This window comes from Dipodomys spectabilis, unplaced genomic scaffold, assembly GCF_019054845.1.
Source record: "Dipodomys spectabilis isolate Male_0828 unplaced genomic scaffold, ASM1905484v1 ptg000030l, whole genome shotgun sequence".
In the NCBI taxonomy this organism is placed as follows: Eukaryota; Metazoa; Chordata; class Mammalia; order Rodentia; family Heteromyidae; genus Dipodomys; species Dipodomys spectabilis.
Window position 1 is genome coordinate 12,355,644 of NW_024870707.1, and position 26,260 is coordinate 12,381,903.

At 51.8% G+C, this 26,260-nt stretch overlaps 2 protein-coding genes across 4 annotated transcripts; both read left to right on the forward strand.

The window, feature by feature from the left end:
* Positions 1 to 1,479: 1,479 nt before the first annotated feature.
* LOC122105105 (glutathione S-transferase P-like) lies at positions 1,480 to 4,027 on the forward strand. 2 transcript variants are annotated; one of them, XM_042676220.1, is made up of 7 exons: positions 1,480 to 1,557; positions 1,696 to 1,731; positions 2,172 to 2,278; positions 2,390 to 2,477; positions 3,290 to 3,393; positions 3,483 to 3,590; positions 3,769 to 4,027. In XM_042676220.1, coding segments are annotated over exons 1-7 (633 nt in total). In that variant the 5' UTR covers positions 1,480 to 1,556; the 3' UTR covers positions 3,958 to 4,027. The 2 variants fall into 2 exon arrangements, with proteins under 2 accessions (XP_042532154.1, XP_042532156.1); XM_042676222.1 differs by lacking the exon at positions 1,696 to 1,731 and having other exon boundaries at positions 1,523 to 1,557.
* Positions 1,527 to 24,386, forward strand: LOC122105104 (glutathione S-transferase P). 2 transcript variants are annotated; one of them, XM_042676219.1, is made up of 7 exons: positions 1,527 to 1,557; positions 21,813 to 21,848; positions 22,057 to 22,163; positions 22,254 to 22,341; positions 22,647 to 22,750; positions 23,886 to 23,993; positions 24,144 to 24,386. In XM_042676219.1, coding segments are annotated over exons 1-7 (633 nt in total). In that variant the 5' UTR covers positions 1,527 to 1,556; the 3' UTR covers positions 24,333 to 24,386. The 2 variants fall into 2 exon arrangements, with proteins under 2 accessions (XP_042532153.1, XP_042532152.1); XM_042676218.1 differs by lacking the exon at positions 1,527 to 1,557 and adding an exon at positions 21,540 to 21,610.
* The last annotated feature ends 1,874 nt before the right edge of the window (positions 24,387 to 26,260 follow it).

The window sequence follows — 26,260 nt, forward strand, 5'->3', positions numbered from 1 at the left end:
CATAACGGGAACACGAGCCCATCCCTCCCAGGGTTGCCCTGGAGATGAAATGAGATCATTTCTATGAAAGCTCTTTGTAAGCAGCTCCGTGCTGGGCAGATGTTCATGCAGCTGTGAGCCAGGGCCGAGAGCCCAGCTCTGGCACCTCTGCCACAGCCACCTCCTCCTCCCTCCCCTTCCTACACTCCCCTTCCAGCTGTAGGCCCAAGGGAGGCAAAGGAGTAGACCTCTACCCCCAAGCCGGAGCTCTCACTGCAGGGTCCTCCAGTGAGAGCCCCTATTCCCTCCTCCCCTCAGTGATGGAAAGTGAGGAGGAGAACCCGGCTGGGGTGCCAGGGCCTACAGGGAGGCAGGACAGAGCTCTACTGCTCGTCTGTTTATGAATGTAGAGGAAGCAGAAGAAACGTTTCCTCCACCATGCTGGGCTTTTAGAGGAGTGGGACACTGTCAACCGGCATCGGGGAGAAATCAGAGAAACTCCGACAAGGAAGGAATCTGGATGGAAAGAGGGTCAGCAGAGGCTTAGAACCCCACCCAAGCAGTGTGTCATCAGAAAACAATAGATGTGTAGGGAATGAAGGAATAATAAAAGCTCAAGGAGCAGGGGAGCACCTACAGGAAGGCCCAAGGTGGCACTGGGGTTTGAACTCGGGCCAGGCACAGAAAAGCAGGCTTTTTTGCTCAAGGGTGGTGCTCTACTTCTTGAGCCACATGTCCACTCCCAGCTTTTGGATGGTTAACTGGAGATGAGTTTCACACACTTTCCTGCTTTGAACTGTGATCCTCAGATCTCAGCCTCCCCAATAGCTAGGATGATAGGCGTGAGCCACCAGCGCCCAGCAAAGGAAGGCTTTGTCTATGGATCCTTCTGGGCTAAGAGTAGCGCTATCACCAGTAAAGGAGAATTTATCTTGCAACTTTAGGCGGGAAGGGAGGATAGCTCCAGGTTTCTCATCTGCCCACATCTATATAAGCATTTTTAGGTTAAAGAAGCATACGTCGAGCATCAAAGTAGAAAGAATGAGAGTTAAAAGTGAAGTCCCGGGAGCCAGCCTGATTAGGCTGTGTAAATCCGGTTCCCTAGCTGTGTGGCCAGTCTTCCTTCCCGTAAAATGAGGGTAGCGGGATCAGTCTACCCTTCCGTCTCCATGGAAACCCTCCAACTCTCCTCGGGCCTAAGGGTGTGCTGTTACCATCCCAGACAAGGCGTGCTTGTTGGCGCTTCGTTTATCTGCGGAAAACGCCTTCTTTCGGGAGACGAGCCTTTCTTGAGCACCTGCTGAGTCCCTGGACGCTAGCGATGTGGACGGTGCTCAGACCCGGCCTGCGGGCCGCGAGGAGCGGCGCGCTTCGGCGTGCGCGGCGTGCGCGTCCCGCGGAGGCTGAGCTGAGCGCGGCTTCGGCGCGTGCGGCGTGCGGGCCCCGCACTCCCAGCGTGCCGGATTCGGCCCTTTCCGGGGCAGGCGGAGGGAGGGGCGAGGGGTGGAGCGGGACGGTGCGCGGCAGCGGCCTCAGGTCGCCTCCCGTCCCGCTGTGCGCTGCCGCCGCCCGGAGCAAGTGAGTGGGGTCTGGATGGTGGGGGCCGGACGGGGCCGCTCTCCGTCCCGGGGGTCAGGGGCCGCGGCCGCCGCCCCTGGGTCCGCCCTGGGCCCCAGCGGGTCCTCCTCCATCGCGCGGTCTCTCTGCCTCTCCTAGTGCCGCCCTACACCCTCGTCTACTTTCCCATCCGAGGTGCGTTTCCAGGCCTTCCGGAGGACAAAGGGCGCACGCCGCTCCCGGCTCCTGCCTCCCTGAGACCCGGCTCGAGCCAGAGGGGACGGGCCGCGGGGCGGGGCCGTGCGCAAGGGGGCGGGGCCGTGCGCAAGGGGGCGGGGCCATATGCACGGGGGCGGGGCCATATGCACGGGGCGGGGCCGTGCGTGCGGGGGCGGGCCATGTGCACGGGGCGGGGCCGGGTCGCAGGGCGGGGCCGTGTGAGCGAGGGGCGGGGCCGCAGTCCTGGGAGGGACCTAAGGGGGTCCTGGCCTCTATCCCTCTTTCCCTTTCCCTCTCTTCCGCGGGAGGCTCCCACGCTAGGGTCTCTCTGCCCACCCGGTGTGTAGGTTCCTTCCCCACCCTCTCGACCTCCAAATTGTCTTGCGGCTGATCTCTGCCCTGTCTCACCAACCCAGGGCGCTGCGAGCCCATGCGCATGCTGCTAGCTGACCGGGGCCAGACCTGGAAGGAGGAGGTGGTGACCCGAGAAGACTGGGGGCAGGGCACAGTCAAGGCCTCCTGCGTGAGTGAGCCCACTTGGTGGGTGGGGGAGGGGCTGGCCTTAGGGGGCTGTGACTAATGGGGGAGGGGTGTCTCAGCACCCTTCACAGACCATACTCTTCCCCCCATCTAGCTTTTCGGACAGCTCCCCAAGTTCCAGGATGGAGACCTCACCCTGTACCAGTCCAATGCCATCCTGCGGCACCTGGCCCGCACCTTTGGTGAGTTCTAAAGCTCAGTGCCCCAGGCTAGAAAGACTCCTGCCAAGTGCTAGGCAGAATGTCCTGGCACCTCAGCTGCTGCCCCTGCTGTCTCTAACGTCCCACCTGGCTGGAGATCAGGCCAGATGTCCTGAAGGAAGGTTGAGGATCTGGGTTCTAGAAGGCCCTAGGTGTGGCTCTGAGCTGCCATCCAGGCAAGCAGGAGCTGTGCAGTTCAATGAATTTTTTTTCTGTACCCGTTCCTTTGATGACAGCTCACGCAGGGTCACCAACCCTCATGTGTGGTAGCACAGCGGGGGTAGGAGCTTCCCAGTCAGCCTCTGGGCCCATTGCTTTCAGAGGTGCAGAAACCCTGCTTCCAGGAACATCACTACTCTTGTCTATCTGGACTAGCGAGGCGGTGGGGAGAAAAGCCGGTGTCCCAGGGGTCTGTGACAGCCAAGGTGAGGGAAGAGGAGCAAGGGGAACAACAGGCCAGGCTTTGCCCCAACTTCCGCAGGATCCAGGTGGAGGCCTGGTGCTTCCTCTTCTGCCCCACGCTGTCCTGAAGTACATACAGACACAGATTCCACATCCAAGTCTAGCCTCAGGCCTAGGAAGACCCACACCAGAGCCTCGGGCCTCCCTTGTCAACAGGTGTGGGCTGCGGCTGGGTATGGCCTTGTGGCTTTCAGACTTCTCACCCATGAGGGTGGGCAGAGAAGGCTATCCAAAGCAGAGGACCAGAGCGGGGTCCTGTAGGCTCAGGCTAAGGCCGCTGGGCTTTGAGGGGAGAGGACAGGAACTGACCCGCTGTCTGATTGCTGACCCAGGGCTCTATGGCAAAGATCAGCGAGAGGCAGCACTGCTGGACATGGTGAATGACGGAATGGAGGACATCACCAACCGCTTTGTCCAACTCCTCCACCATAACCCTGTGAGCAGGGGCCGCAGGCTGCTGCTGGAGGGCAGGGTGGGCAGGAAGGTCCCCTTGGTCAGTCTGGCTGATCAGACTTCCGTTCACAGGAGGAGGGCAAGGCCCAATATTTGAAGGAGCTTCCGGGGTACCTGAAGCCTTTTGAAACTCTGCTGGCCCAGAACCAGGGGGGCCAGGCTTTCATCGTGGGAGATCAGGTCAGTACAGGGTCTGGCGCCTTCCAGAACTTTGTAGGGACATTTTTCAGAAGGGCAGCTGGAGGCCCAATGGGGGCCAGGTCTTTACACCACAGGCAGAACCAGGGAGTAGCCAGTGTTCGGCCCTGGTGCCTCTCTCCTGCCCTGCCTTAATCCTCCTCATGCCCCTGCCCTGCAGATCTCCTTCGCAGACTACCGCCTGCTGAGCCTGCTGCTGAACTTCCAGGTCTTGGCTCCTGGCTGCCTGGATGATTTCCCCTTGCTCTCGGCTTACGCCGTACGCCTCAGCGGCCGGCCCAAGCTCAAGGCCTTCCTGGCTTCTCCTGAGCACATCAATCGCCCTATCTCTACATTCCTCAAGAAGTGAGCCTGTGTGGTGCCTGCCCTCCATCTGGGGACTTGCCACCCTTGGGGACCAAAAAAAACACTGACGTGCATTTGTTTATTTACTGTGCTGGTACTTGGGCTTGAACTCAGGACCTGGGTACTGCCCCACAGCCACAGTGGTATCAGACAGTTGCTGCCTAGTGTGGTGATGTCCTCCTGGGGTACAGGGTCAGGGCAGTGTCTGCACACTCACCTGTGGCACACACGCTTGAGGGCTTGATGGCGCCTTCCTGTTGTCTGTTCTCATACATTGCATGGCCAAGGACCTTAGGATACCCCAGCCCATGGGGCAGCAGGCTCCAGGTATGAGGGTCAAAGGTAGGCCTGGAATTCTGGGTGCCTTCTGCTGCTCAAGGACTGAAACTGAGGGGCTCCCTCCCCTCCAGAGCCTGCATGAATTCAAGTTGGGCTCATCCCCAAGGGCCTCCGGCCTCCAGCCCAGCCCTAGCTCTGGCCTCTGGCCTCTGAACCACGATTGCCATTGCTTGCTGGAGTCCCTGAGCCAGCCTGGCACCTACCAGGGGCTCAGGCCATGCTAGAAAGCCCATCCTCAAAACGAGGCACTTCTGCCTTACACCTGTAATCCCAGCTACTCAGGAGGCTGAGATCTGAGGATCAAGGTTCAAAGCCAGCCCAGGAAGCAAAGTCCAGGAAACTCCTATCTCCAATTAATCACCAAAAAGTCAGAAGTAGAAACCGGGCACCAGTGGCTTATGTCTGTAATCTTAGCTTCTCAGGAGGCTGAGATCTGAAGACTGGTCTCCTTAAGGAGGAATAGACTTGCTCCTCCAGGTAGAATTTATGAGGGGGGGGGTTGGAGGCATGGATCAGCTGATTAGAGCAGCAGCCAATGAATGAAAGCATCAGATACTGAGTTTGAGTCTCAGTCTGGGACCAAAACCAAAAGGGGGAGGGGACAACAAGGCAGACACATCACTCTGGATCCATGTGAGCTGTTGCTCCTCCTCCCTGACTGTCTCTAGACCCCTCCCTCATTCAGAGCCCCATCCAGGGGGAAAGATCGGTAAAGACGGCCCTCACATCTGCTGTGTCTGTGATTGGGCGCTGCCTTAAAAGTGTGCCCATGGTGAGATGGTGCCGATGGTGTGCTGATGGTAGTCCAAGGCCTCCAGAACTCCAAGGTTCAGGGTGATACCTTTGCACCTTCACTTAGCTCTAGACCACTCTTATGGACAGGTAGCATTGCATCTCCACAGTTTGAAGCAGTTGTTTTTTTTTTTCCCCTGCTATTTCAAAAATAGTGTAACCACAACCTTTCGGTTGGAAGTCCAGCCAAAGCAACAGTTGCACACACAACTGGGCTAGCTGCCCAGCTCCAGTCTGGCAAGATCTTGGGTACACTTCCCCTACTTCCTTCCCCTCCTGTGCCAGACTCTGCCCTTCAGACACAGGACACGCATGTGACTCAAGGCCAGCCAATCACAGAGCCTCAGCTCTGGCTACAGAGATTGGTGCAAGTGGTAACCATATGAATGGAGCTGGGCCAGAGTCTACCCTGGACTCATTCCAAAATCAGCTGGCCAGAAGCCAGAGCTCCCTCTGAGATCTGACCTTCCACTCAGATTAAGAGGCTGTGGGAGTGTGGATTCGAAGCAGACTGTGGTGTTAGCTACAGTTGTGAGAGTCGTCCTCACAGACAGGACCTCCCACTTGCTAGGAAAGCGCTCTACTGCTTGGGTCATGTGCCCAGCCCCCTGGTTTTTGCCCTAGTTTGTTTTCAGATAGTTTCACTTTTGCCAGAAATTGTTGGTCTAGGATCCTCCTATACCTGCTGGGTCGCTGAGATTAAGACATGTGCTATCACACCTGGCTGAAAATGGTAAGAGTGGAACTTTGGACAGAGAAAAGTTTGTATGTGTGTGCATTTTGTATGTGTGTGCACATGTGTGTGTGTGGGGGGAAGGGAGGTAGGAAAGGAAGGAGGAAGGAAGATCACAAATGTGTGTGTTGTGGGCTGCTAAATTCTTGATGCAGCACAACAAAAGACAACATTTGCCTTCACATGACTCATGGTTTCGGCTTGACAATGGTGGCAAACACTCCCACAAACATTTGGTATTTCACCTTCAGTAGTGTCCACTAAATCCCACTAGCCATACAGTGTGACTTATTATAGAGAGGGCCTTATAGTAGACGACTTCACCCAGCTGTGGCCTAACGTGTTCTGATCACATTTAAGGTAGCTTCAGCTGTGATGTTTGGTAGATGAGAATATTATATGGCTTTTTAAAAATGGGGTTTGAACTCAGGGCCTTGCATTTGCTTGACAGGTGCTCTAACCCTTGAGCTGTAACCCCAGCCCTAAATCAAAGCTTTTTTGATTCATTTTGAACAATCAGTGTATTACTTATGAATGAAAACTGAACTGAACATTGGTGGCTCATGCCTGTAATGCTAGCTTCTTAGGAGGCTGAGATCTGAAGCTGGTGGTTTCACAGCCAGCTCAAGCAGAAAGTCCGTGAGACTCTTATTTCCAATAAAGCACCAAAGAACCAGAAGAGGAGCTGTGGCTTGAGTGAAAAAAGCTCAGGGACAGTGCCTAAGCCCAGATGGGTTCAAGTCCCAGAACACACACACACACACACATGCACACACATGCACAAGTTACAAATAGGAGAAGATATTTACAAACCAATGAGGACCTGGCTTCTAGTTGTCTTCCTATATCTGAGGTTTTTCTTTTTTTTTTTTTTTTTGTCGGTCGTGGGGCTTGAACACTGGGCTTGGGCGCTGTCCCTCAGCTCTTCAGCTCAAGGTGAGCGCTCTACCACTTGAGCTACAGCGCCACTTCCGGTTTTCTGGTGGTTTATTGGAGATCAGAGTCTCACGGTCTTTCCTGTCCCGGCTGGCTTTGAACCGCGATCTATCTGAGGTTTTTCTTTGCATGGTTTCTGTTACCCACAGTCTAAAAATAATACATGGAAATTTCCAGAAACAAATAGCTCATAAGTTGTAACTCTTATTGCAGCAAATTGTTAAGAATTGCTCCATCTTATTACTGTTACTAATGTCTCTTTACTTTATAAATTAAGTTTATCATGGGTATGCATATGTAGCTATATGCAAATGCATATTGCTCTATAGGAGGAATAATATGCACATTCTAGCACCTGCTGTGCATCTAAGAGAATATCCTCTACAGTTAATGGAGTGTAAAACAGTTACAGAGTGTAAAACCTCGGCCCACCCCTCACAACAAGAAGCCACGACTGTGTGCTGCACTGGAGATTTTATGGAGGTGGGAAATAAGCACACAAAAAAGATATTCAACTTCAAGAATTGCTGGGTGCCGGTGGCTCACACCTGTAATCCTAGCTATTCAGGAGGCTGAGATCTGAGGATCATGGTTCAAAGCCAGCCTGGGCAGGAAAGACAGTGAGACTCTTCTCTCCAATAAACCACCAGAAAAAAAAAAAAAAAAACACGGAAGTGGCGCTGTAGCTCAAGTGGTAGAGTGCTAGCCTTGAGCTGAAGAGCTGAGACACAGTGCCCAGGCCAGAGTTCAAGCCCAACGACCGACAAAAAAAAAGAAAAAGAAAAAGAACTACGCAGGTGCCAAGTGCTCGTGGCTCACACCTGTAATCCTAGTTATTCAAGAGGCTGAGAGCTGAGGATTTTGGTTCTAAGCCAGCCTGGGTAGGAAAGTCCATGAGATTCTTATCTTCAGATAACTACCAAAAAGCCAAAAATGAAGTTGTGGCTTAAGTAGTAGAGCTAAAAAAAAAAAAAAGACTAGCTGGGCTATGCACATTAAAACCACAATGAGTAATCATTCCCCTGAAAACTGGCGACAGCAGCAGATGCAGGAGAGACTTTGAAGAAACTGGATTGTTTTTGTTGCTGGTGGGCGTGGGAACTGGTGCATTTATTCTGGAAAACTTTCTTCTAAAACTAAGCATGCAAATTACCATCTGCCAAGCAGTGCACTCTTGAATATTTGTCTCAAGAAATGGAAACTATGCTTGCACACAAAACATTTGTAAATGAATGATCATAACAACCTAAAAACATACTATGGCAGAGCTAGAACTCACTGGCAGTGTTGAACTAACATTTGGGAGGACTTACTTTTGATCCCCATACACACCCACTCACACACACACACACACACAAAATGGGTTGAGCTGGGTGCCAGTGGCTCACACCTGTAATCCTAGTCTTGAGCTGCAGAGCTTGAGGGACAGCGCCCAGGCCCAGAGTTCAAGCCCCATGACCCACAAAAAAAAACAAAAAAGAACTATCCAGGTGCCAAGTGCTGGTGGCTCACACCTGTAATCCTAGTTATTCAAGAGGCTGAGAGCTGAGGATTTTGGTTCTAAGCCAGCCCGGGTAGGAAAGTCCATGAGATTCTTATCTCCAGTTAACCAGCAAAAAGCCTGAAATAGAGGTGTGGCTCAAGTGGGAGAATACCAGCCTAGAGTGAAAACACTAAGGAAAAGCATGAGGCCCTGAGTTCAAACTCCAGTATTGGCACATACACAAAATAAATGCTCTGTGCCTCATAAATTTGAGTGTCATTTTTTAAAGCCTGTGGGGGGGGGGGGCACAGATGTAGGACTTGGACTTGGGGCCTGGGTGCTGTCCCTGAATTTTTTGCTCAAGGCTAGTGCTCTATCACTTTGAGCCACAGCACCACTTGTGGTTTTCCCGTTGCTAATTGGAGATAAGAGTTTCACAGTCTTTCCTGCCTGGCTGGCTTTGAACTGAGATCCTCAGTTCTCAGCCTCCTGAGTAGCTAGGATGACAGGTGTGAGCCTTTTTTCTTTGCCTCTTTTGAAGGTAGTGTCTTGCTGTGTAACCCAGGCTGGTCTGGAACTCCCCATCCTCCTACCTCAGCCTCCCTAGGGTTTGCATTCCTGTGTACCATGCTGTGTATCATTCTATTTTCAGCACAGAGCTTTTGTCTCTTTTCTTTTTCTTTTTGTTGGTTGTGGGACTTGAACTCTGGGCCTGGGCGCTGTCCCTCAGCTCTTCAGCTCAAGGCTAGCACTCTACCACTTGAGCCTCAGCACCACTTCTGGCTTTTTCTGCTTATGTGGTGCTGAGGAATCGAACCCAGGGCCTCATGCGTGTAAGACAAAGACAAGCACTCTACCACTGAGCCACCTTCCAAGCCCCAATTTTTTCATTTTCTAAAGGTTAAAACAACTAAGTTTATCTGAAAGGGAAAGGAAAACTGTGAAAGAAAGTAGCAGAAACTCTCCATAAGGGGTGAGGTGTTGAAATAGAGTCCCGATAGCTTTTTCATAGTCCTCAAAATAGAAGCTACCCAGATGTTTTCCTGTGGGTGGTTGTTCAACAACCCATACAAGGGTAATGAAAGGACCCAACAATTGATACAACAGCCTGCATGAAGCTCTGGAAGCCTTTTGCTGAGGGGGAGGGGAGAGCTGATCCCCAGAGGTGGCATACATTCAGCTTCCATTTATATAACATTCTTGAAATGACAAAAATATAGAAATGCATCACAGATTTCGTAGTTGCCAAAGATTAGGAATGGGGGAGGGGGCTGCAGTGGGTGTGGTCATTAAGCAGAGACCTCAGCATGGATGATGGTGGCTCACCTATGTCAGCCCAAGCTATTCAGAAAGCTGAGATCTGAGGTTCACGCCAGGCCAGGAGGAAAGTCTGTGAGATTCTTATTTCCAATTAATCACCAAAAAATAAAAGCAACAACCAGCCAGAGTGAAGCTGTTCAAGCAGTAGCAGGCCAACCTTGAAGGAAAAAGCCAAGGGCCAGCTAGCATCCAGGCCCAGGACTGGCACACGCATGCGCACATGTGTGTGTGCACGTGTGCATGCACGCGCGTACACACACAGATTGTGAGAGGAACCTGTGTGCTTTTACCACTGAGGAGTACTCAGGCTTTCCCACCCTGGCCTGGAAGCTGGGAAGTGCTGGGCTTTGCAAGCTCAGTCCCTGTTGTTAGAAAGGTGTTGCTATGGAGCCCTTCAAAGGAGTTGTCCCGGCCAATCAGAATTCTCTTTTTTCTTGAGGCCGTGTCTCTGGCCCAGATCTGGGGTCCAGGAACAGAAGTAAACAGTTTAATCTTTGAGGTAAACTACTGCTATCTGTGGGAACTGGTGCTTGTAGCAAAAGGCAAACACAGATAACCTTATCAGCACCAGAGCATGGCTGGGCACCAATAAAACTTCATTTACAAAAGCTGGCAATGGGCCAAGGTCCATGTGTGCCAGCCCTCGAGCAAGGTGGCGACCTGGCAAGGGCTGGCCTCTCCCTCTTTTATTGGAAACTGCAAAGACAAATATGGATTTCAGAAAACAATTAAAAAGTGAGATGCACTCCCTCCCCCCTCTCTCTCCCTTCCTCCCCCCCCCCCCCCCCCCCGTAGAGGGGGACTGGGGGTGGTAATGAAAAGCATTGGAGTTGTCAAGAGGATGTCCTTCCTCTTTGAGTCCCCAATGAGATCGGGGTCCCCAATATGATTGTGTCCCCAATGCGATCAAGTGCACCAACTCTCTGAGGGGTGAGGTGCTGACTGTTGGTGGCTTTCTGGCTTCCATGCCTCCTTTGCCTGAAGCTCCCCCAGGGTCAGAATGTTCTTGAGAAACGTCCTTCCTCCGTGCTGCCCCTCACCCCAGCCCTAAAGGGAGAACATGAGCTCCGTGCTGCTTAGAGGGTGACAATAAGATGAGGGAGATAGCTGTGGTCTCCTGGTTCCTGGGCTTGGCCCTTCCCTCTCACTGTAACCACACACACGGGTATTCTGGCAAAGGAAAACTAGAATTTCGGCAAAGGTAGGTTAGCAAACTAAAGCCAGGCAGAATAGCCATGTCCACTAGGGGGCGCAAGCGCACAGATCCTGGGGATGAAGTTGAGTAGTGATGGAGAATGAGTGACCACACAGGCAGAGTCCACCTAATAGAAATATCCAAGCTGGGCGCCGGTGGCTCACACCTGTAATCCTACCTACTCTGGTGTCTGAGATCTGAGGATCACGGTTCAAAGCCAGCCCAGGCAGGAAAGTTCATAAAATTCTTACCTCCAATAAACCACTAGAAAACCGGAAGTGGTGTTGTAGCTCAAGTGGTAGAGCACTAGTCTTGAGCTGAAGAGCTGAGGGACAGCACCCAGGCCCAGAGTTCAATACCTATGACTGACAAAAAAAAAAAAAAAATCCAAGACCTGAAGAGCAGTTACTAGCAACATGAAACCGGAAGGTCAAATAAAACCAGTGAGAAGAAATAGTAAATATAAAAACAAGAATTGAAAAAAAGTCCAGTAACAGATGAGACAGATCAAATAATGTATAAAACTGAAGGTTGAAAAGCTGAGCTTAGTGGTATGTGCCTGTAATTCCTCCAGCGAAAAGTTAGTGAGACCCCGTCTTCATCAACTGGCTGGGTATGGTGGCATGAGCCTGTTGTCCAGCTATGTGGGCCAGCCCTGAGCAAAACCAGAAGATCCTGTCAGAAAAATAAGAAGTAAAAAGGGCTGGAGGTGTAACTCCAGACTGCCTACCTAGCAAGCACTCTGAGTTCAAACCCCAGTACCTCAATAAAAAAAGAAAAATAGAGAAGGAAGATGGTTTTAAGTTTTGAAGAATGAAAAGTTATAACGATACGCAGTAAGATCTGATTTTGAAGGTAAATCAGGGAAAAGGAAGGTAAATCAGCAGCCAGGAATTCAGAGACAGATGCTGATTCCTGAGTAGCTGTATTAGAAACCCAGAAGCGCTGTCTACTTGCTTTAAGCCTTCTACTCCCGCAGCAGCTATAGTCAAAGGCAGCTTTCTCCGCCCGGCCCTGCCTGCTTACTCAAAATCACTTTTGTGCTCTGAAAAATGAATAAGAATATCTTTGAAAAAGGCACCCACCCTGAAAAAACAAAGACACTTGGGAAAACGATTTCCTCTCAACACATGTGTTTAAAAGTTTGACATGTCAAGGATGGATCTCTGTTTCAAACCCCTGTCTTGAAGGGAGCCTGTGGCAAAACTCCATCCTTTCTTTGAAGAGATGCCCAGACGTCCATGCCAACTGCAGCAAGCAGGTCAGTTTTATTTTTATTATTTTATTATTATTGTTTTTTTGGTTGGTTGTAGGGCTTGAACTCTGGGCCTGGGCGCTGTCCCTCAGCTCTTCTGCTCAAGGCGAGTGCTCTACTTCTTGAGCCACAGTGCCACTTCCAGCTTTTTCTGCTTATGTGGTGCTGAGGAGTCCAACCCAGGGCCTCATGCATGCAAGGCAAGCACTCTGCCACTGAGCCACCTTCCCAGCCCATTGGGTGATATTTTCTATAACTTCCATTTTCAAGCCATTGACACTCTACCACTGAGCTAGCTTCCCAGACCAGGTAGGTCAGTTTTAAAGTCTCTGAACCCAATTGAGAAAAGTGTAACAATGAGAGTGATTAACAGTGTCAAGTGTGAAAACACTTCCCTTAAGGTGAGTTTGAGCCCAACTCCAACCTTCTTTTCACCACTGTTCAAGCCCCCAGCACATCTGTGATTAGCTGTGCCACGCCCATGTCTGGGTTGTGTATTGTTTGCATCTTTCCTTCACTTTGCTTTACTAACATTCTTGGTCTCCACGTCAATATCTTCTCAGATTCTTTTCTGCAACATCAAGAACTTGGTACCTACCAGGTGCTGGTAGCTCACGCCTGTGATCCTAGCTACTCAGGAGGCTGACATCTGAAAACAAAGGTTCAAAGCCAGCTCAGGCAGGGAAGTCCCTGAGACTTTTTTTTGTCAGTCGTGGGGCTTGAACTCTGGCCTGGGCTAGCGCTCTACCACTTGAGCCATAGCACCACTTCGGTTTTCTGGTGGCTCACTGGAGATAAGAGTCTGATGGACTTTCTTGCCCAGGTTGGCTTTGAACCGTGATCCTCAGATCTCAGTCTCCTAAGTAGCTAGGATCACAGGTGTGAGCCACTGGTGCCCAGCTGTCCCTGAGACTCTTAATCTCCAATTAACCACCAAAAAGCCAGAAGTGGAGCTGTGGCTCAAGTGATAGAGCACTTCAGAGCCAAACAGCAATATAGTATATAAAGAAGTGAATTATAAGAGAATAGGTGCCCCAGTTAAAAATGAGTAATAGAGCTCATGCTTATAGTCCTAGCTATTTGAGAGGCTGAGAATGGGAGAATGGGGGCACGTTTACACATTTATAAGTTCAACCAAGGGTTGGGTATGGTGGCATGCACCTGGCATCCAACCTTCAAGGAAGAACTGAGCTTCAGGGCTAGGCTGAGGAATAAAGTGTGAGACCCTATACCAATAGAAAATGATGAGTTCAGTTGGGTGCTGATGGCTCATGTCTGTAATCCTCAGGAGGCTGAGATCTGAGGATCATGGTTCAAAGCCAGCCTGGGGAAGGAAAGTCTGTGAGACTCTCATCTCCAATGAACCATCAGAAAACTGGAAGTGGTGCTGTGGTTCAAGTGGTAGAGCACTAGCCTTGTGCTGAAGAGCTGAGGGACAGCGCCCAGGCCCAGAGTTCAGGCCCCACAACTGACCAAAAAAAAAAAGAAAATGATGGATTCAATGGCACATGTATTTCATACTGGCTATGGTAGGCAGACTTTGGTCTAGGAGTGTGTGTGGGCAGAAATAGAGACCCCTACCTCTGAATAATCAGTACCATATATATATATAGACATATATAGACATATATATCTATATATAGACATTTATATCTATATATATGCCGAAGATGTGGCTCAGTGGTAGGACACTGCCTAACAACTGTGATGTCCTGAATTCAAACCCCAATACCACACACAAAAAAAGGTAAAATATTCCCACTGACACTTTAACGAAGGTATCTTGTTGGCAACCACACAAAAAGGTGCTTGTCCCCATAATCCTGTGGGAAATGTAGAGTCCTGCTGACAAACCTCTACAAACTGGAGATTCATTTTTTTCTTTTGATGTGGCACAGGAAATTGAAGTCATGCCAGGTAAAGGTTCTCCACGACACACCCATCCTAGACGCCAATCACAATGACTTGACAAAACTTGATGGTACTAAGGTTAATTGGGATGCCCGGCAGGGCAATGGGGATTCTTCTAGATTGTTCTGGAATGCTACAGGGGCTTTGGTGACATTTTAGAATCCCAGGGGTCATGATCCTGGTTTTTGTTTTGCCAAGAAGTGTTTGGCATCATTCCAGGGTCATATAAATGATCAGACAGACCAGGAGGGAAGATAACAAGAAGCATCTGGATCTGTCTTGTCCTGTGACAAATGATGTTGGGGGCCAGATGTTTCCCGATCCTGTCAGCAAGAACTTATCTTTGCCTTTGCTTTCAGCGGCCATTACTTCAATGATGAATGAAAGGAGGACGGAGGACAGCCGGTGAAATCACTGTGACTCAGCAAAAGCCTCCTAAGAAATACCCACCAGTCCACGCGCCACCCCGGGGAAGAGAGGACTCTCAGATCCATCTCCTGGGAGAAGTGAGATGCCACATACTACAGACTAGGATTTCTTCCTGCCTTTCTTTCTTCCTCTTCCTGTTTTGTTTGTTGGTCATGGGGCTAGAATTCTGGGCCTGGGCGCTATACCTCAGCTCTTCCGTTCAAGGCTAGTGCTCTACCACTTGAGCCACAGCGCCACTTCCCAAGTTTTGTTTTTTCCTGGTGGTTTATTGGAGATAAGAGTTTCATGGCTTTTCCTGCCTGGGCTGGCTTTGAACTATAATCCTCACATGTGAGCCTCCTGAGTAGCTAGGATTACAGGCGTGAGCCACAGGCGCCTGGCTTGTTTTTGTGTTTGGTTTTTTGTGTGTGTGTGTGTGTGTGTGGATCCTGAGGCTTGAACTCAGAACCTGGTACTGTCCTTGTGCTTCTTCTGCATAAGGCTAACATGCTACCACTTGAGCCACGGCTCTAGTTCTGATGGTTTTGCTGGGTATTTTTGGTTTTTTAAGTTTAAGACACATGTTAAGTGAAAGAAAAGACATAAGAGTCTTGGTGGTTTGATTGTATTTATGTGAAATTCACAAAAACTACACAAATCTATGTTGCCCAAATTAAAGATGGCGAGGACAGTCTAGAGGGGCCAAGTGAACTTTCCAGATGAGAAGCTTTTACTGTGACTTGATTGGTTGGTCAACACATCTGTCAAAATGTAGCTTCTCTTTTCTTTTGCTTTGCAGGTGCTAGGGTTTGAACTCAGGGCCTCTCATTCTTCAGTGGCTTTTTCACTCATGAGTGGCCCCCTACCACTTGAGCCGTGCCTCCAGTCCAGCATTTTGCTTGTTAATTGGAGACATTCTATCTCTAAATGTTTCAAAACCTTAGTAAATATATAGTTTGTGGAAAACAGGACCTTATTCGAATGTTCCTTATATTCAAGTAAAGGGTTAAAAAAAAATACCTACAAGGCAGCTTCTAAGCCATCCAAATTGCTTATTAAGCCAGGTGCTGGTGGCTCACACCTGTATTCCCAGCCACTGAGGAGGCTGAGATCTGAGGAACACCTTTTGAAGTCAGCGCAGGCGGGAAACTCCATGAGACTCTTATCTCCAATAAACTATTCAAAAAAGCTGGAAATGGTGCTGTGACCCAAGTGATAGAGCCCTGGCCTTGAGCACAGAGTAGCTCAGAGACAGAGCCCAGGTCCTGAGTTCAAGCCCCAGGACCAAAAAATTGCTTATTAAATTCTCTGTGAATATCTTCCTTTTTTCCCATCCTGAAAACATAAATGAGTTAAAGACATTAATATCAAGTATGTTGTAACAACAATATTCTTAAGTACATTAAAAATATCTAGGATAGGTATGCATTTATAGCTATTAACCTAATTCTGAATTAATATGTGATTTTAAAAAATTAAATGTTTAGGAAAAGCTTTAATATCTAAGGTGTGCTTAATAGTTATAATGAGTTTGGGGCTGGGAAGGTGGCTCAGTGGTAGAGCGCTTGCCTTGCATGCATGAGGCCCTGGGTTCAATTCCTCAGCACCACATAAGCAAAAAGAAAAAAGCCGGAAGTGGCGTTGTGGCTCAAGTGTTAGAGCGCTAGCCTTGAGCTGAAGAGCTGAGGGACAGCACCCAGGCCCAGAGTTCAGGCCCCATGACCGGACCAAAAAAAAAAAAAAGTTATAATGAGTCATCACAGTGCAGTTTTCCATCTTTGTTGTAGAAGATCAAATGCAACACAAATATATTACAACTAGTCTTTTTCAAATTAGGCTAAAAAAATATCCCATGGGAGTTAGGCACCAGTGGCTCACACCTGTCGTCCTATTCTGGAGACTGAGATCTGATTGCAGTTCAAAGCCAGCCCAGGCAGGAAAGTCTGTGAGACTTTTATCTCCAGTTAACCACTGAAGAGTGCAAAGTGGAGCTGTGGCTCAAGTGGTAGAGTGCCAGTCTTGAGCAAAAAAGCTAAGCAAGAGCATGAACTCTGAGTTTAATCCCAGTACTAGCACTAAAACAAATCAAAAGGCTGGGGTGTGGCTCAAGTAGAAGAGTGCCTGCCAACAAGCATAAAGCCCTGAGTTTTAACCCCAGCACCACCAAAACAAAAACAAACACACCTTCTTTCCATTAAAGATTACAGAAGTGAGCCACCAGAATCCACCAAAATGTGTTTACTATGAAACAGAAATGCCTTATTGGAGCTGAGACACATAGGAAATCTAGAGGGTTCATTAGCAATTTCACATGACCTAGTAGAGCACCTGCATGGAGAAAACCTGACTTGCACTCTCAGTCCTTTGAAGAGCAGAGCGCTGGAATGGGAGTTAGGACTTGCCTCACCTGTAGCTGTACACTGGTGTAACAACCCTCCACCCGGCTTGTGTGGTGAGATGAGGTCTTAATAACTGTTGTTCAAGCTGTCTTCAAACCACAGTCCTCCTGCCTCCACCTCCTGGATAGCTGGGATTACAGGCATGAACAACCATGCCTGGCTGATAAATTTATCACATTTTTTTTTTTGGGTCCGGTCATGGGGCCCGCACTATGGCCTGGGCGCTGTCCCTCAGCTCTTCAGCTCAAGGCTAGCACTCTACCACTTGAGCCACAGCGCCACTTCTGGCTTTTTTTTCTTTTTGCATATGTGGTGCTGAGGAATCGTACCCAGGGCCTCATGCATGCAAGGCAAGCACTCTACCACTGAGCCACCTTCCCAGCCCAAATTTATCATATTTATAATTAGCAAATAACTATCAGACACTAATACAAGAAAAAGATAAAAGAGGGGCTGGGAAGGTGGCTCAGTGGTAGAGCGCTCGCCTTGCACGCATGAGGCCCTGGGTTCGATTCCTCAGCACCACATAAGCAAAAAGAAAAAAGCCGGAAGTGGCGCTTTGGCTCTAGTGGTAGAGCGCTAGCCTTGAGCTGAAGAGCTGAGGGACAGCGCCCAGGCCATAGTTCAGGCCCCATGACTGGACCAAAAAAAAAAAAAAAGAAAGGAAGAACAAAAGGCCTATAGGGCTCTCTTTTCCTTCCTTATATAGTAAAAGTACAGTAATGAGAATTATGACATTGACACAAGAGCAGACAAATAGCAACGAATGGATGAGAATACGGAACCACAGGCCATGGCAGGCCTGGGCTGGAGTTTACCATGTGATAACTCAGACGCCATTGCTGGAGGAGAATGGTAACACTGGATTCTTACAGAGCAGCACTTGGCAGAGTGACCTCTAGGGGGATAAATGTTGAAGGTATGCAGACAAGCTTAAAGGTAAAATTGCCCAGACCATAGCCTGGAGGGGGGAGGGGGGGGACCCGGCTCAGGGCTGTAATCCTAGCTACTCAGGAGGCCGAGATCTGAGGATCAGAGTTCAAAGCCAGCCCAGAAAGGAAATTCTCTGAGACTCTTACCTCCGATTAACCCACCAGAAAACTGGAAGTGGCACCCTGGCTCAAAGTAGTACAGCACTAGCCTTGAGCAGAAGAGCTCATGGATGGTGACCAGGCTCTGAATTCAAGCCCCACAACTGACAAAAAAATTAAAAAGATCGTCCAGCTCAGTGTCTCAAGCCTATTACCCTAGATACATGGGAGGTGAAGATGGGGGATGGAAGTTCAAGGTTCAAGGCCAGTCCCCAGCAAGAAGCTGGAGAAAGCCCCTCTTAGTGAATGGCTGGGCATGACAGCGTGTGCGCATGATCTCAGCGATGTGGGAAGCTCAGTGGCTGGGTACAGTGGTGCCGCCTGTCAGCCCCAGACATTCAAGAAGCACAAATAGGAGGACTGCAGCCCAGGCAGACCCTGGCGTAGAGTGAAATCTTACTTGGAAGAAAATCAGCACAAAGGGGGGTGGGGTGGGGGTTAAGGCATAGCTCCAGTGGTTGAGGGCCTACCTAGCAAGTGTGAGCCTTGAGTCTAATCCTCAGTAAACTCCTCAAAAAAAAAGGACACAATATCAGGTGCCCCTCCAAAAAGAAAAAAAAAAAAAAGGACAAAATTGGCTTGGAGCACACCTGCAATCCTAGCTACTCAGGAGGTTGAGCTCTGAGGATCATGGTTTGAAGCCAGCCCTGGAAGGAAAGTCTGTGAGAGTCTTATCTCCCACTAACCATCAAAATTCAGAAGTGGAGCTGCAGCTCAGGTAAGTGATAGAATACTGGCCTTGGGTGAACAGCTCATTGACAGTGCCCAGGCTGCTGTGGCTTTGTGCAGGGAGGCAGGGCGTGCAGGCTGGCGGTGTGTGGTGGGTGGAGCCCTTCAGAAAGGCCGCCTGGGTTGGGTCTGCTCGCAGCACAGCGGCTGGAGCTCCTGCAGGTGCAGGCAGTGAGAGTGGACTGTGGATGGGAGGAACTCAGGCTTTGCAGGCAAAAGTGGGCCCAGCCCAGCGATGATAATGAACTACAATGTTTATGGCACCCTACCCGCACACACCTGCAGTCCAGGGCACACCCCAGGCAGAGTAGAACATCAATGACCCAGGGAAATACTTTACAGGCAGCTGAGCACAAGAACAGAGGTGGGACTGGAAAGTTCCAAGTGCACTTGGGGAAGTGGTGTTGGGCTGCAGGTAGCAAGGGTAAAGGGGGAGGGTAGAACCAGCCAAGCCACACACCACACAGGTCTTGGGCTTGAACAGCACCAATCTATCCAGCAGGACCAGGGGAGAAAAAGGCCAGGGAAGAAGGAAGCCTGCAGAGGGGCTGAGGCAAAGGTTTTTGTTGTTTTGTTTTGATGTGTGTGTGTGTGTGTGTGTGTGTGTGTGTGTGCAAACACAGGGCCTGGGCACTGACCCTTAGCTTCTTCACTCACGGGTGATGAACTAACACTTGAACCAAGGTGCCACTTCTGGCTTTTTGCTGGCTAATTGGAGATAAGACTCTCACAGATTTTTCCTGCCCAGACAGACTTTGAACCTCTATCCTCAGATCTCAGTCTCCAGAGTAGATAGAATTAGAGGCCTGAGCCAGCTAGCAACTTAAGGGAGATAGATAGATTGGTAGGTAGATAGGTAAGTAGATAGATAGATGGATAGATGGATAGATAGATGGATAGATAGATAAATAAATCGATAAATAGCTAGATCTAGATCTGCAACAATAGCTGAGCACTGGTGGTTCAAACCAGTTAATCCTAGCTACTCAGGAGGCTGAGATCTGAGAATCACACAGTTCAAAGCCAGACTGAGCAAGAAAGTCCGTGAGACTTAGATCTCCAATAAACTACTCAGAAAAAGCCAGAAGTGAGTGGCACTGTGGCTAAAGTGGTAGAGCGCTAGCCTTGTGCATAAAGAAGCTCAGGGACAGAGTCCAGCCCTTGAGTTCAATCCCCAGGGCTACATTGTTTCTTGCTTTATTTTCCTTGACTTTTTTGGTAGCTCCTTGGATAACTGGCATTGAGGACTTGGGAAGGACAGATTTCAGATTGCTTACAAGTGAAGATCAAATCCAACTCAGCTCTGGGGCAGAGAGGAGAGAGGTGTGTTAAGACAGGAGAGGGAGCTGGGCGCCGGTGGCTCACGCCTGTAACCCTAGCTACTCAGGAGGCTGAGATCTGAGGATCGTGGTTCAAAGCCAGCCCAGGCAGGAAAGTCTGTGAGACTCCTATCTCCAATAAACCACTAGAAAACTGGAAGTGGCACTATGGCTAAGAGGTGGAGCACTCGCCTTGAGCTGAAGAGCGCAGGGACAGCGCCCAGGCCCGGAGTTCAAGCCCCACGACCGGAGAGGGTAGTCAAAACCCTCTGGTGAATGGGTTCGTGAATGGGCATGGCAATTAGGGGGTCCAGACCCCCCAGCTGGCCCAGCCCTCCCTGAGCAGAACCTTTCAGTCCCCAGACATGCCTGCCTGTCTGTCCCTGCTGGTACCACCTCTGGCTGGCAAGTGCCAGTTCCCGCCCCCTCCCCCCAACCCCGCTTTCTCCATAGAGAAGCAGTTCTCTGCAGTTGGCTGTGGTCCCAGATGTAGACCCAAGCCTCTGTGCCAGCTCTTTGAAGCTCCGAACGACCTTGTTCACAGGGCTCAGCGTCTCCTGCTCCTGCCCCACCGCCCAACATGCCAGAACGTGGCCACCTGCCTCCGGGATGACTGTCCAGTCCACTCATCCCTTGTGTGTGTGTGTGTGTGTGTGTGTGTGTGTGATGCCAGGATTTGAATTCATGACCTTGTGCTTTGAAGCAGGTGCTGTTTTTGCCTTTTGTTGATGGCACCCCCAGTTAACCAGGATGAGGGAATCAACCACCTTAACCCCCCCTTCCCTTTTTTTTCCGGAGCCACTACCTGGGCTGAGGGCCTGGGGTGTCCCTTAGCTTTTTCCACCCAGGGGTGGTGCTCTACCACTCGGGCTGAACCCTCACTTCTGGCTTTTTGGTGGTCAGCTGGAGAGAAGCGTTGCCTGACTTCCCTGTCAGGCCTGGAACCCGGGAGCTGAGATCCTCAAGTTGGCCGCGACGGGGTGTGGGGGCCCTGGGAGTGGGGAGGAGGAGCCGAGGGGATGGAGGGGAAGGGGGGAGGAGCCGAGGGGGGGAGGGGGAGGGGGAGGAGCAGCAGGGGGTGGAGGGGGAGGGGGGAGGAGCAGCAGGGGGGGAGGGGGAGGGGGAGGAGCGGGAGGGGGAGGGGGGAGGAGCAGCAGGGGGTGGAGGGGAAGGGGGGAGGAGCCGAGGGGGGGAGGGGGAGGGGGGAGGAGCAGCAGAGGGGGTGGAGGGGGAGGGGGGAGGAGCAGGGGGGGTGGAGGGGGAGGAGGACCGGGGGGGGGGGGGTGGATGCGGGCAGCCAGGGTTCCAGCTCTCAGGAGGCCCGGTTGGGGGAGGGGAGAGGAGGAGGGACGGGAGGGGAGCCTGGCGAGACTCGCTGGGCGTCTCTGCACATGATAACTGCGTTCGGTTATGCGTGAACAGACATTAAGTACACACGAGCCCCCCACAACTGAGCGATGCTGAGTCCTTAAATGTGGGGGGCGGGAGAGTGGAGGAAGGGGCTCCCCCTGCCCCACGCTCAGCGGGGCTTTCCCTCCGCCTCCAGGGCCCGGGACGGACGTGCAGCCGGACCTCCAGGACGCACAGACTCCAGCCCGTCCCGCCCCCGCCCCGCGGGGCGGAGCAGCCGCCCAGCCCGTGACCGGCCCGGGGCGGAGCGGGCGGCGCCCCTTATGTAAGGCGGGGCGCTGGGTGTGCGCCCAGCTCCGCCATTGACGCCTCCAGCTGCGCAGCTCCACGGTCACCAGTGAGTCTGCCCCGCCCGGGGACCCCGCGCCGGGGTCGGCTCCGCCCGCGCCCCGCGCCCCGGGCCCCAGTGCGCCCCGGATGCGGAGCTGGGTGCTGGGGTGGGGGCGGCCGAGACCCAGATGGGGCCGACCCCCGGTGGGGAGGGCGGGGACGGCGCCCTGTCCTTTGCTCAGGGTCTAACAGCTTCCTTCCGTCCCCAGTGCCGCCCTACACCATCGTCTACTTCCCGGTCCGAGGTAGGAGAGGGCGGGTGTGTTGGCGGCGCTGCGGTCCACGCTTCCCTCCCCTGCGCCCCGCAGCTGTGGGTCTCCGGCCTCCCCCCTGCTCCTCCGCCAGCCCCCCCCCCCCCACTGCCCCGGGAATCGCGGGGCGTCTCCGGGCCCGGTCCCTCCCTGGGCCCCTGCCTCGTCCCCACCTCTGTGTCTTCTCCCTTGCTCCCGCCAGGGCGCTGCGAGGCCATGCGCATGCTGCTGGCTGACCAGGGCCAGAGCTGGAAGGAGGAGGTGGTAACCGTGGAGATCTGGCAGAAAGGCTCCCTCAAGGCCTCCTGTGTGAGTGACCCCCGCCTTGGAGGGTGGGGGCTGGCCAGGGGCAGTCGGGCCCAGGCTCCCTCACAAAGCCTTACCCCTCCTCCCCACCAGCTCTACGGACAGCTCCCCAAGTTCCAGGACGGGGACCTCACCCTGTACCAGTCCAATGCCATCCTGCGGCACCTGGCCCGCACCTTTGGTGAGTCCTGAGCTTCCACCGGCCAACTCAGGGCAGAGGGGCATCTGCCAGTGACCGGGCATGTCTGCACGAGTCCCAGTGGAGTGGATGGAGCAGAGACTCTCCTTATCCAAGGTGCCACCAAGTCCTCCTGCCCTGTGCCAGGCTCCCATCTCGCTGGTTGCATGCCGGGCTCACTGGCCGGGCCAGTCCTTCCTCCCTTCCTCCTGGCCGCAGCAGCCACCGGCCCCTGGGCCAGCAGTGGGCAGGGGTTTGTGCACACTGAGGGCTCAGCCATGCCCAATTCCCCCCCCCCCCCCCCCCAGGACTGTATGGGAAGAACCAGGAGGAGGCAGCTCTGGTGGACGTGGTAAATGACGGTGTGGAGGACCTCCGCTGCAAATACGCAACTTTCATCTACACCAACTATGTGAGCCTGGGCACCACGCGGGCACTGAGCGAACAAAGGGGCTCTTACACTCTGTGTGCTCTGAATGAGAGTGCCAGAACTGGGTCACATGTCATCATGGATGAGAGCTGCCCCCCCCCCCACTCTTCCCCACCAGTCAAGTGACAGTACAAGTACAGATGTCTAGTGAAAGATGGTTCCTATCTAGGTGTTGGTGGCTCACGCCTGTCATCCTAGCAACTCAGGAGGCTGAGCTCTGAGAATCACAGCTCAAAAAGCCCAGGCAGGAAAGTAGCATGAAGACTCTTATCTCAAATGAACCATCAAAGCCTTGGCAGCAGAGCTGTGGCTGAAGTGGTAGAGCATAAAAAGCCTTGAGCAAAAAAGCTCAGGGACAGTGCCCAGGCCCAGAAATCAAGGCCAGTGCTGGCACATGCTTTCCTGATGGCCTTGGGTGGATGTGGGCATCCTAGAGCCACCTGAGGAGGAGGCTCTATGGAAGGAAGTTTCTGGAAGGAGGTGCTGGCACTCTCTGATGGGGAAGATGCTTGTGTGTCTGGGGCCAGAGTGTATGCATGAACATGGGGGGCAGCAGGTGGGGGCTGAAGGCCTTGAACTTGAGTTTTGGACTCAGAGAAATGGGAACCATTGAGAGGTCTCTGCTAGGCTGTGTTTGCATGTGAGTTCTAGAAGGATCCTCAGAGCTGCCCACTTTGAGGGGCTTGTGAGGATGAGATGGTAAGAGATGGTAGCTGGCCTGGGCACCGATGGCGCATGCCTATAATCCTAGCTGCTCAGAAGGTTGGGATCTGCGGATTGTGATCTGATGCCAGCCAGAAAGACAATCGGAGAGATTCCCATGTCCAGTTAATCACCGAAAAGTGGAGGTGTGGCTCAAATGGTGGAGTGCCAGCCTTGAGCTAAGAGGCCAAGCAAGAGCATGAGATGATCCCTGAGTTCAAGCTCAAGTACTGGCACACACACACATACAATGAAAGAAAGCAAGAGAAAGAAGGAAGGAAGGAAGGAAAGAAAGAGAGGGGCGAAAGGGTAGAATGGAGAGGAGAGCAGTGGGGGGCAGTAGGGGGTAGGGTTCGGCTTCTGGCCAGGGCCGTGAGGATGGGAAGAAGATACAGCTGTGGCACTTTTCTGGCAGGAGGCGGGCAAGAATGACTACGTGAAGGCTCTGCCCACCCACCTGAAGCCTTTTGAGACCCTGCTGTCCCAGAACCAGGGAGGCCAGGCCTTCATCGTGGGTGACCAGGTGAGCACCCTTCCTCACCCACCTTCTTATGGATGGGAACAGGCTGGAGCCATTCAGGCAGCAAAGTGGGACGGACCTACGGGCTAGCCGGCCCTCCACCTCCGGTCCACTCCCACCTGCTGAGGCCTGGCCCACCGTTCCCCCCTGCAGATCTCCTTCGCTGACTACAACTTGTTGGACTTGCTGCTGATTCACCAAGTCCTGGATCCCAGCTGCCTGGAGAACTTCCCCCTGCTCGCAGGCTACACGAAGCGCCTGGTAGCTCGGCCCAAAATCAAGGCCTTCCTGGACTCCCCTGAACATGTGAAGCGTCCCATCAATGGCAACGGCAAGCAGTGAGGGGAGGGGCCTGCCAAACGTTCCCCAGGACCAATAACATTCTCCAAGTTTGAAGCTGTGCTGTGTTTTTTTTCCTGGGGAGGGGGCTCTGGGACCCTCGCCTGGCAGGCTGGGAAAGGGGCAGCGCAGAGGCTTGGGAACCAGCATTGAAGGACAATCGCAGTGTCTACCTGGAGCCTGTTTAGAGAACTAGAAACAGGAATAGGAAAGAAGGAGGAGACGCCATTGTAGTGGGGGAACTCCTAAGTCATCTAGATGCCTTTTCTAGCACCTGCCAGGATGATGGCTTTGGGCAACCAGGACCCCAAAGAGCTGTGTCAGGAGCTCCCTCGCTTGGGCTTTAGTGGAGTGCTGACCGCAGGCTGGCTGGGGGAGGATTACCCTCCCATCCCACAGGGGCCTCCTGGCTGCCTCATAAATTTGGTGCATCCTAGACATACAGCCTACCATGGTGTACGCTGTGTTTCACCAAGACACAGAACCAAGGCTGGGTGCTGGTGGCTCACACCTGTAATCCCAACTACTCAAGGTTCAAGGCCAGCCTGGGCAGGAAAGTCTGTGAGATTTACCTTCAATCAACCACCAGGAAGTGGGAAGTGGCATTGTGGCTAAAGTGCTAATCTTGGATAAAGAAGTGTCTAGATAAAGGGTAGATCAAGAAGGTTTGTATATTTTTTCCCTTTACTTCATTATCCTGTCCTTGGTGGCAACGATTTTTTTCTTAAAACTTTGTGTTTTTTATTGCTTTTTTTTTGGTCATGGGGCTTGAACTCTGGGCCTGGGCGCTGTCCCTCAGCTCTTCAGCTCAAGGCTAGTGCTCTACCTCCAGTTTTCTGAGTCATTTATTGGAGATAAGAGTCTCATGGACTTTCGTGCCTGTCCTGACTTTGAACTTCAATCCTCAGATCTCAGCCTCCTGAGTAGCTAGGATTACAGGCGTGACCCACAGTGCCTGGCTAAGAAGAAAGACTGGGGGTCCTCTCACACCTGTTGTTTTCAAGTGCCTTAACCCCAAACAGCCAAAAGCCAGCATATTTTGAGATGGCACCTTAATTTCCCCAACTCATGTAGTTGTTAGCCAGCCAGCCAGTGTCTCAGACATGAAATCTCTGCTAGTTAAGAGGCTGAAATCAAGAGGCTTCCAGTGTGAGGCCAACCCAGCGGGCACGTTCATGAGACTCCATCTCAAAGGAAGAACCTGGGCATGCACCTATCACCTCAGCTAAAGAGGAAAGCATATAATAGAAGCATAAAATAGGAAAATCGCAGTCCAGATATACACATGGGCAAAAAAAGTCTGACCCTATATCAAAATAACTCATGCAAAAGATGGCTGGAAGCATGGCTCCAGTGGTAGAGTACCTGTCTAGCAAGGGGGCGGCCCTGAATTCAAACCCTGGTACCACCACATTCCATAATAAATAAATCTCATGTGAGATTGGGGGTGTGGCTCATCGGTAGAGCATTCAAGTTGCATGTTAAAGTTCCTGGGTTCTGGCTCCAGTACTTGGGGGGGGGAGGGGAAGGTTTCACTTGAAACTATGGCATAGCCAGTTACTATGTTTCACTGTACCTGCTGAGCTGCTACAATGTAGCCCTCAGGCTGGGTTGTACCTGGGAGCTTCCAGGCTGTGTCCACAGCTGCCCTGCTGCCCTGCAGGGACCAGTGGGGCTAGCCTGTCCACCACTAGCAGCAGCTGGGTTCTCCATGTCACAATGACCAAGATCATGGGGAGATGTTCTTAGATTATCTGCTATTTTGTACAACACTGCTGTATCTCACGAACTTGTAAGGGGGCTGGCACAGCAGGGAGAATTGCTACCAAAAAAAAAAAAAGACAAAGACAAAAATCATGTGAGTCGAGGCCCTGGCCTGGGGTGGCTCTTGCTTTGTATTCCTACTGGACAAGCGTTATAAAGCCTAATAT

What these genes read in the sequence shown, in the direction of transcription:
- LOC122105104 (XM_042676219.1), top strand. An exon ending in CGTCTACTTCCCGGTCCGAG is followed by an intron (nt 21,849 to 22,056) that starts GTAGGAGAGGGC and finishes TGCTCCCGCCAG; the next exon opens with GGCGCTGCGAGGCCATGCGC. An exon ending in GCTCCCTCAAGGCCTCCTGT is followed by an intron (nt 22,164 to 22,253) that starts GTGAGTGACCCC and finishes CCTCCCCACCAG; the next exon opens with CTCTACGGACAGCTCCCCAA.
- LOC122105105 (XM_042676220.1), top strand. An exon ending in GCACAGTCAAGGCCTCCTGC is followed by an intron (nt 2,279 to 2,389) that starts GTGAGTGAGCCC and finishes CCCCCCATCTAG; the next exon opens with CTTTTCGGACAGCTCCCCAA. An exon ending in CTTTCATCGTGGGAGATCAG is followed by an intron (nt 3,591 to 3,768) that starts GTCAGTACAGGG and finishes CCTGCCCTGCAG; the next exon opens with ATCTCCTTCGCAGACTACCG.